At 44.0% G+C, this 10,312-nt stretch overlaps 1 protein-coding gene across 1 annotated transcript; it reads left to right on the forward strand.

Annotated features, from left to right (window-relative positions):
- Positions 1-688: 688 nt before the first annotated feature.
- On the forward strand, positions 689-9,487 carry CRHBP (corticotropin releasing hormone binding protein). Its single transcript, XM_054285287.1, has 7 exons — positions 689-844; positions 1,282-1,375; positions 1,979-2,136; positions 3,982-4,192; positions 5,807-5,955; positions 7,274-7,391; positions 8,755-9,487. Exons 1-7 carry the CDS (start codon positions 764-766, stop codon positions 8,910-8,912), a joined length of 969 nt encoding a protein of 322 aa, XP_054141262.1. The 5' UTR covers positions 689-763; the 3' UTR covers positions 8,913-9,487.
- Positions 9,488-10,312: the final 825 nt, after the last annotated feature.

Consider the following 10,312-nt stretch of genomic DNA (forward strand, 5'->3'; position numbering starts at 1 on the left):
TTTTCACTCACAGGCTCAACTTTTAAAAGTCTTCTCAGGTTTCACTTGGGGATCAAGGCTGAAGCGGTATCAGGAGTTTTGTAATGAATAAGCCCTTGGGAAGCCCAAGTTTTCATAATTTCTGTATGAGAGCTGTTTTCAGTGGGAAGAGCTGTCTGGTTTTGCCTGTGTGCTTGCTGCAGAGCCCTGGAGGGATGCAGGCACAGGCTGCAAACCTGCCTGGGACACAGGGGTGCCCACCCAGGCCTGGCCAGCAGGAAGCACCTGGCACAGGCACAGGCGCTGCAGAGAGCTGCATGTCACAGAGCAGCACAAGGTAGGCAGAAAGCCCTGCAGGTCTGAAATACCCCGGGACTGCCCCAGGAGGAGGCAGGGATGCTCCTTATTGCTTGCTTTGGAATAACTGGAAACAAACACAGTGTATGAGTGCCCTGTATATATGCACAGGGATGGGCTCTCTCTCCCAGAGGTTTTCAGCTATTCCACCAGACAGATTAGGAGGAAAGACATCTGCCAGAGAGGGGAATTCAACCGTCTTGAAAATTTGTGGCTGTAATTTGGACCCTTGTCATGCCCACGTACTGTGTCACTGCGAGAGGAATTCAGTTACCATGGGTTACCCTATCAGTACGGGGACCAAGTGCCTCCCCTCCCAACAGCTCTATAAAAAGAGTCGCTCCAAGACACCCCAGCGGCTTCTGCATACCGGCACAGACCCGGAGAAACCTGGCCACGGGGGACGGCCGCCAGAGGAGGTGTCAGCATGCCGTCTGCTTTCCAGTTTCAATGCCACCTCGTTCTCATCTTCCTGGCAGCTTCCAAAGGAGAAACCAGATACCTGGAGGTGAGCAATAGGGCTAGTGATTAAACATCTCACTGTGCTTTTAGCTGCTCTCTTCTAACTTGTGCTCTCACCTCTCAAGCATTGTGCTTTATTCCCTCTTCCTTTCCTATTCCTACTTCTCCTGCATTAAACTTACGACTGGGTAACATTAATGCAACAGTCCCATGTATTCTCTACTACCCCTCTATTAATTTATGCTCAGCAATTTTGCTGAGGATTTAAGAAACTCTCAATGCACTTAGCTGCTGGGCTCAGCTCTTAGATCCCAAGTTTATTCCCCCTCTACTGCAGGTTGGCAGCTTTCAGCCTGAGCTCTTCTGGAGCTGCGCTGTTTCTTGAGGGGGGACATAATATACTGTGCCTGTTCTTGAGAGGTGCAGGGAGAGAGCTGCATTTCACCTTGCCCCAGACTCTTTTTGCCCTCCATGTTTAACCAGGTGAGGGATGCTGGTGAAGATGACCCCTTCCTACTACTCAGTGAGGATCTGAAGCGAGAGCTGTCAGCAGGACAGATCTACCGGCGGTCGCTCCGTGAGTTTCTTTGGGGCTCTGGTAGGGACTACTGACAGGTAGAGAATCCTGTGGGTACCTCGGGGAAGGAAAGGGGCTAATTGGGAGTAACAGAGCTGCAGGAGCTTTTTGCAAGACTAGGGAGAAGAAGGACAAAGCATTAAACATGCAGAAACCTGTGGTTTAAGGCAGAGGGTTGGGGTTCGTAGTTAATGGTCCCAAATAACTGGAGTCAGATGGGGATTTCCCACCCGTGTCCCTAGGCAGGATCACATTGCCAAGGGGTGGGGCAGGTGTAGCAGCTGTGACTGGAGAGAAATCTGAAAGAATAGAGTGTTTGTACACTTGTGCACATGTACACACAGAGTTTTCTGCTCAGAGATGCACTGACACACCATCCCCCCTCATTCCCCCCGCCACACGTTTGTGCTCACACCTGCCAGTCCTCTGATGCTCAGCAGGCTCCTAATTGCTTCAGCTGGCTCTCCCTGTCCTCACTGCCAGCCGGATCCCAGTGCGGGGGGGGTCTCTCCTGTCCCCCTCCTTCCCTGCACAGTGGGAGCTGGCACGGAGTCTTCCTCCAGAGCAGGCAGAGGCAGCAGCCCTTTGTCCCTGCTTCTCCAGGGTGCATTGACATGCTGAGTATAGAGGGGCAGTTCACCTTCACCGCAGACCAGCCACAGCTGCACTGCGCAACCTTCTTCATCGGGGAGCCCGAGGAGCTCATCACAATTCACTACGACTTTGTAAACATCGACTGCCAAGGCGGGGACTTCCTGAAGGTAAGAAGCTGCAAGTCTCTGCTCTGCTCTGGCTTGTGAGGTGTTTGCTGTGTGTGCAAGGGGCAGGCGAGCGCATGTTCACATCTGTGTCTTGTGTGTGTTTGTGTGTAAAAAACAGGCAAAGCAACCTCCCCTGGGATGGCTCTTTCCCCTCCCTGAGGCACTCTGTGTCCCCCCCATCACCACTCCTCTACAGCAAAGCCAGAAGCAGGATGAGGATCCCTCTCCAGCCTACAGTACTGGCTCTTCTGAGCTCTATGGAGTGTCCATACCCAGGTGGACAGCTGAAAACTTGGGCAGTAGGATTTACTCGTTGCACTGTGAATCAGATGAGCCCGGCAGATAATGATACAGATTTCTGGATCGTTGTTACTGCTCTGGGACCTCTGCTCTCAGGTCATTTAACATCAGATAAATAGTGAGTGGATCATTGCAGGTTTTCTTTAAAAATTCACTGCTAGAACTTTTCAGGATATCGGCTCTGAACAGAAAGAGGCTCATGACTCAGAACCGTTTATATTCCAGAGTTAAAAAACTTTACCAGCACATTTCTCTGGCAGGCAGGAGCTTTCACCAAGATCTGAACTCTGTCAAGGACAGAAGGGGAGGCTCGATGGTCCCTGGCTCCCTTCGCCTTGCGCTTTTCCCTTTGTGCTGAACTGGCAAGGCACAGAACAGACCGCATCTAGTGGCAAGCTGAGGTCCAGGAACAGGGTGAAGGAGGAAAGCTGCCCTTCAGCCCTTTCCTTGTCTCCTGCTCAGAATTCTGTCCTTCCATTCCATATCTTGGCTGAGACCTCTCCCCACGTGTCTGCGGGGAGGCTGATTTCAGTCTGTTGCGGGGCTAAGGCTTTTGTACCTGCACTCATGGTCACTCATGGAGGCTAGAAAAATGCCAAGATATCTTTTATGTTTTATTGAGCTTTCCTTTCTTTGGTAATGGTGTCCCAAACTTCTCTATTATATTGCGCTCTCTCTCTATATATAGAGGCAGCTTTTCTCTCATGTAATTTGAGCACCTGCATCCCATTACTCCAGAAACTTACAGTTCTGGCAAATCCAGAGACAGATCCTGATGTTTTTTTCATCAGGAAGTCTCACATCAGAATTACTGACTGAAGTGACAGCTGAACCTGGTCCTTGAATTTTGGGAATATTGACTGAAGTGTTCAAGGAATTGCCATGTGAGAGCAGCTAGGAGGGAATTGAAGCAGCAAGGCAGGCAGCTGCATATCTATGCTAGAACTAACACGTATTTCTGCTTCTGATCTGAAGATGGTGAGGGAAAATTGTTGCTTTTTTGTTATGAAGGAAAGATTTGTAGAAGTTGATGCTTAAGGTTCAAACAAATAATGCAGGATTTGTTTTGTTTTCTAGTGGTTAGGATGAGGTAAAATAGCTGACACAAGTGAGAGCAATACCTCTGACAATAATTCCTCCCTAAAGGTTTCTGTATTCCAGTATCTCTGCATGACCACTGGGACTATTAATGACAAGCTGTAAAGCATCTAAATCAAGCTGGTCAAAAACTCCTCATAGTAACAATGCAATTGCAAGGAAAAAAAAAGAATGTGAAAAAAAAAAGAAGTAGGTAACAAAAGCTTTCACCTGAGGGAGATAAAAACAAAAGTTACATGTATCCCTTTCCTAAACATCCATTGAAGCATGAATAATCAGTCAAATATTAGGAAATCAATAAATACAGCCAATTTTTGTTTTCAGTTTGTGGCTTTGAACAGGTTATTTGGTGTCAAAAGAAAAGAGTGTCTGTTATACTTCATGTTTCTGCTCTCTGCTAACGGAGTATTAAACAAAACCTAGTTTTATATTATTGGACCTCTGTAGGTGTTTGATGGATGGATACTCAAGGGAGAGAAATTTCCCAGTTCCTTGGACCATCCTCTCACCACTTCTCAAAGATACGTAGACTTCTGTGAAAGTGGGAATATTCAGAGGACCATCAGATCGTCACAGAATGTGGCAATGATCTTCTTCAGGATTCAGCTACCAGGCAATGGATTTACTGTCACAGTCAAGAAAAGCAGCAACCTCTTCCGTAAGTCTGCATTTCATTCCGCCAAGGGGGCTTGAATTTGGGGCAGGAAGCCAAGAGAACCTGTTGCTTTGCCCTGAGTTTTCTCACGGCTGCGGTGAAGCCATGTGCACCTGCATGCCTGCAGGCTTGGCTCGGCCTCAGTGTGTGTGTCCCAAAGAAACAAAGGAGCTTAAGAGGTCACACAGGCTTCAATATGCAAGACCATAAGGCTCTTTCTTTCAAATAAGATCCCTCCCAATCTAATATTGGCATGTTCCAACACCTTTAACTAGAACAAATAGTATTAATCGAGTAACTTCAATCTCAGCATTTTCTAGATCTGGATAAACAATGAGGAAAAAATATTTGAGAAAGGTCAACAGTAAAATCAGTGTATTGAATGGTTATATGGTAGCTATGAGAGATATATGATCACAGAGATCTACCTGCAAGTTCTTTGCCTAAGCCTCTGAGCTGGCAAGGCACAAATTGTCACAGAATCATAGAATAGCTTGGGTTGAAAGAGATCATAAAGATCATCTTGTTTCAACCCCCCTCACCATGGCCAGGAATGCCACATGCTAGACCAGGTTTTCCAGGGCCTCATCCAATCTGGTTGTGAACTTTTCCAGCAGTGGCGCACCCACAACTTGACTGGGTAACCTGTTCCTCACTTGAATTATGTTTTCCAAAGAGGACAGAACATTTAACAATTATTGTTCAGGCCAGTCTGATTTATCTCCTAATTACTCGAAGTAACCAAACAAAACAAAAGCAGAACAAACAAAACAAAAACCAAAAATCAAACAAACAAAAAACCCCCACCCAAACAACAAACAGAACTCCCCAAAAACAAGAAAAAGGGGAAAAAAACCCAAATAAAAACACAAAAAGAAAAAAAAAAAGCCCCCCCCAAAACCGAAAAGCAGTGACAGTATGTCTGCTACATCTTCACTCCAAGTTATTCAGACTTGGGCCCGCAAGCTAGGTCCCCACTCTGGTGTGGCTTCATGCCCACAGATGTGATTATTGTATTCAGCTGCTGGAGGTGGCTGGTGTCACTGTCCTGCTGCAGCAACTACAGGACTCCAGAGCTATGCCAAGGATCCCTCGGGTTGCTCACGTAGAAATTACTCCTTTACATGAACTCTTAAGTTTGAACTTAAAATCATGCTCCCATTTCAATGAGATATTTTGCAGCCTAAGGAACTCCAGTTCAGAGGAGCAGAATAGAATTTAGGGAGTCGCTGGCAATATCAGGCAATAAGCTGTCAAAACTAAATACAATTCCTCCCTCCACCCCTGTTTAGCCTCCTTGAAACTGACAAACTGTATGAGCCCTTGACAGCATGGGCCCCTGATGTTCAGATTTCAGGTGTGAGCTCTTCTAATGACTGCTTCACCCTCAGGCTCTGTCAGACCTCATGCTATATAGTAAAAAAAGGGGGATGGAGTTTTTAAGGAACAAATGCTATGCAAGAACCTCAGAAAATACCACAAAATTTTTTTCAGCCTTTGGTTGTAACTCATAGTAATTAAACTATATCTCTGCTTTTTTGGTAGTGTAATGATGTAGTTTTGCTACATGCAATGATGACCGGACAAGTAACTCTTGTACCTTTTCCCATGTCCCAGCTTGCAATGTCATCTCTCAGACCCCCTCAGGAAGGTTTACCATGGTCATTCCTCACCAGCACAGAAACTGCAGCTTCTCCATAATCTACCCAGTGGTAATAAAAATATCTGATCTTATCCTGGGACATTTAAATGGTCTCTTTTTAAAGGTGAGAACTTTATTTCCTAAGAAAATATTAGCATGTGCAATTTTTGTGGGCACAGAAGCAGGAAGGGGTGAAGCAGGGATAGGCTGTGATGCTGGCTGCCAAGGCATGGGTGTTCTGGACCTCTTGTGTGCACGACGAGGGCTCTGGTTTCTCCCAGAGAGGTGAGCTGGGACTGTCTCTGTCACTATTGTCTCTGTAATGTTGCAATGGCAGCCAGATCATGCAAAGCACCATTAATGAATGTAATGATTGCTTGCCATAGCAAAGGATAAGGATTTCATTATAAGGAAAGGAGCGCTCTCTCCAAGAGCTATCTGTCTTTAACTTGATGAAAGCAGCAAATGCTCTGAAGAGAGAATGGAGTCACTAGGCATCAAGGTATTATCACAGACAAAGTACAAATGTGTTCACAACTGATTGCCTGCTCCATATGCTGAGCATTCTCTGCTCTGATCTGGGGTATTTGGTGTTTGATGACAAACCAACAGAAGAAGACAGGAGCTATTGGTGATACCTGTGCCTGGGTGCTCTAAGAAGGTGTCAATTACAAAATATTCAGAAGAATAGAGCAAGGAAATTTTTTTTTTCCTGGCAGTGAGTCTGACAGCCTGAGCTCTTCAAGGAGATTGCCAGTGTCTGAACAAGCTAGGTTTTGAGAGATGAGCAAGTGAATTAGTTGACTTATTCAGTGGTGAGCAGAAAAGGACAACAGCAAAGGAAGGTAAAGAAACCAGGCACTTAAATAGCAGCATAGGGGTGACAGCCCAAAGGTACTCAAGGTGTCTATGCAAAAGATTTTTGGCAAACAGCATTAATTTCAGGAAAATTGTGGGTTTAATATACAGTAAGCCATTGCTCTCAGAAAAAAATACTCTTTTTGTTAATTTCTACCTTAATTGAACTTTGCCACAATGGTGCATTTTAGCATTTTTTTAGGAGTGAGTATGGTATAGTGGAACTGAAGTTCCTGCCTGCCAGCTGAATATAGGTATACATACAGCCCGTGCCTGCATTAATTTGATTATGTGTTTAAGCACCCAGAACCAGATTGCCTATCTGCATTAAAAACAGTTGAATCAACGCCTTTTCTACTTGCCAGTAATTTTCAGAGTCTACTTAGGTCTTTCTTTGGAATGCCTTAAGAAAATCAACTTACTAATATAAAATCAAGGTAGTACTGCTCAGGATGAGAAACTGATTTCACACAGCTTTAAGCCCAGGAGATTTCTAAAACCTATTGTTAGTTCCAATAATGTCTGCAGAACTGCTACATTTTGAAGATGAATGGTAAATAACTTTTGGCCTCTGCCTTTTTAAGAAACCATCTGCAAGCTGTGCAGGAGTGGGAGATTTTGTAGAGCTTCTTGGAGGAGCTGGCTTAGACCCATCCAAGATGTTTCCACTAGCTGACCTCTGCCATTCCTTTCATGGGTCTGGTAAGAACTTCTTCCAATTACCTCCACATAATAAAATAATTAACCATAATAAGACATGCAGAGATCCCCCCACACATCTGCACTTCCTGCTAGAGGGTGAATTTCACATTTAGCAGAACGTGAGAGCTGAAGCCTGTGGTTTGGCTATGTGTTACAGCACACTCATGACCACCTTCATTTGCCCCTTTAGTAATCATTATGACAAGGCTGAATTAGACATATTTTAAAAATTCTTGTCCAATGACAAAAATAAATATTAGAATGTCAGCACATAAAAAGGTCTGGAAATTCACAACAAATGAAGACAGATTGTTACATTTTCAGTTAAGAGCTTTTCTGCTGCTGGTGTAACACACACCCCAAAAGCCTCAGAGCTCCCATTCTATACTTTGAACTTGCTGGAGCTCTGAACCTGTTTCATTATCATGCTGGTCCAGTGCCTTCTTTCTCCCCATAAAAATAAGAACTTCCAGTTTCCCTGATATTCAACAGCAGACTGCAAAGTGTGGCCGTGATATGACAGACTAACCCCTGTGGCACACCTGCCATATCTCAGCAGTACCGACAGGGCACTGGAGAAGCAGCATTTCCACAGAGTTGCAGGGCAGGAACGTGCCTGGCCCTTGCGGTCTCCCTTGCCTTTCATCACACTACAACTGAACAGTCCAGGCACTTTTCAAAGATTTAACTGGTAAGCACTGCTGTTGAATGATAATCCTGAGCACCGGAATGAGATTAAAATGTGTTTTCCTGGTGGTGTGAAGGAAGTGGAAATCCATCTCAGCAGCTCCCGATCTCAAGTGAGGAAGTTTCCCCAAGCTCCCCAAATGAAAAGGCTTTGCCAAGCCTCCACTCAAATGGCTTGCCTAAAGCAGCAGTTAGTGACACTCAATTTCCCTCAGAGTGGAAGGACCACGTGCTGGGCACTACCATTTGAGTTTGTCTTGATGGGACTCTCAAATGCCCTTCTTCCTGTGAAGAATGTCCTTGCACACAAATCCACTCATCCTTCTAATGGGAAACATTTTGATGTTGCTAATTTTGGCTAACTCCAGGACAGAGTGCCATTACCCTTACCCATCACTCATGGTATCTAACAGCAGCACACAGATATGGAGTAGCCTTTGGAGGAGGGAAGGATACTTGATTAAATACCCAAGCATTGTAAAGCAAAACTCACAAACACAAAAGTTAATCAGCAATACCATCACCAGCAGGTCATCATGACACATGAATTTGCTTTATTTCCAAAACTGCATGTATTGGTGCTTCATAATTCCCATCATTATATATCTCTTGTCCCTCACTTTCTCTCATATAAATGCGTCTTTATAGCCCCTTTATATCTCTTTTCCCTAAACAGCCCAAATGAAGATTGGCTGTGACAACACTGTGCTGCGGATGGTCTCCAGCGGCAAACACATCAACCGTGTGACATTTGAGTATCATCAGCTGGATCTGCAGGAAACTGAAACAAGAAAGGAGAACAGCATTGAGGAATTCTGCTTTCCTAGTATCTGAGAAACCAGGACATGCATCTTCACATAGCTAATGAAAATAAAGTTCTATAATAACGTATTTTTTTCCTTTAGGTAGCTGGTGGTGTCAAGCCTTTCTGTAAGCATAATTCTTTTCTCATACAAATCAGTCATTCCCATCAGCAAGCAGGAGAAAGCAACAAATGTATTAATCTTTGTTATTATCATTATGTTCTTTCTGCAATGTTTAAGCTCATTTACCATATCGAAAATCAATAGCAAGAATAGAGGGATATTTTTCCTGTATCAATATTATTAGGAAAATAGACAAAAAAACTAGTATGGGGATATATTAAACCCACAATAAATATAAACTTCATGCAGCAGCTTTATCCTTTTATATCAAGTATAAACAAATAAACAAAAAAGTGTGGTGAAATACAATTCCTGTTTTGTAAGAGGAAGCCAAACATTCGTGTGCATAAAAACTACTGTTTTACTTATGACTATAAATGTACTATTTATTTCTAATTACATGTTTTTAATGAAAATTTATAGCATGAGTCTTCCTTACACAAATCCAAACATAAATAAATACATTCAAAGAGTTGGCAAAGAGTTCTTATATTGTATTTTTTCTGAAGAGGTCTTTTAACATACTGATTAAACTTCCTAAGTCTTGTGCAGTTTTCTGGAAATGAAAATTTTGAATACATGTTGCTGAAAAACCATGAACTATTATGAGCAAAACTTTGGTTTCTCTAGGTTGGTTTTCCCTCCACACAGAATCGGTTTCAGAAGTACACTTACTGGTACCTTCCCTCTTTCAGATTTTTGGTCAGGTGTCCTGCTGACCCGTGAAGGCAAGGATACAAAAATATAGATTTATTTTTTCCAGGCCTTTCCAGGAAAGGCCTTGAAGAACTCTGGGAAGCACAAGTACGGTAGAGGACCAGAGCTGTGCCCCAGCTTTGAGAGCAAGGTCTGATTGGTATGTTTTCTGGGAGTGGCACCTGCCAGTTACAAGAGTAAACTGTTCCTCCTCCCCACCAGGGCTCAATTAATGATGAAACCTAATTGATCCAGCTACATTCCTGAAATCTTTCACTCTAAATTGTGGCTCTTAATCTCACAGTCATGCATCCAAAGTCAAGTGTCTTGATTATTCAGCATCCCTGCAGTTAACTTCTGTGGCTGAAGGGGGCGAATACCACAGCATGCCTTGGAATCTCCCTCTTTTTATTTTGGAAGCCCTGTTTTTGTGACTGACTCATGAACAGATGGATGTCTTTGGCAGACTGGTTAGACTCAGGTGAGTGTATCCATCCCTGCAGGGCTGTGTTTACGCAAAAGTGGGGATTGTGGGAATGCTTCACTTAATTCCAAGGAAAACAGATAGAAATACTGATGGCTACTCCACGATATGAAGCAACCCTGACTCAG

The sequence above is a fragment of the Melozone crissalis genome, unplaced genomic scaffold, assembly GCF_028551555.1.
Source record: "Melozone crissalis strain CALT ecotype California unplaced genomic scaffold, PUWL_Pcris_2 ptg000005l_1, whole genome shotgun sequence".
Lineage (NCBI taxonomy): Eukaryota > Metazoa > Chordata > Aves > Passeriformes > Passerellidae > Melozone > Melozone crissalis.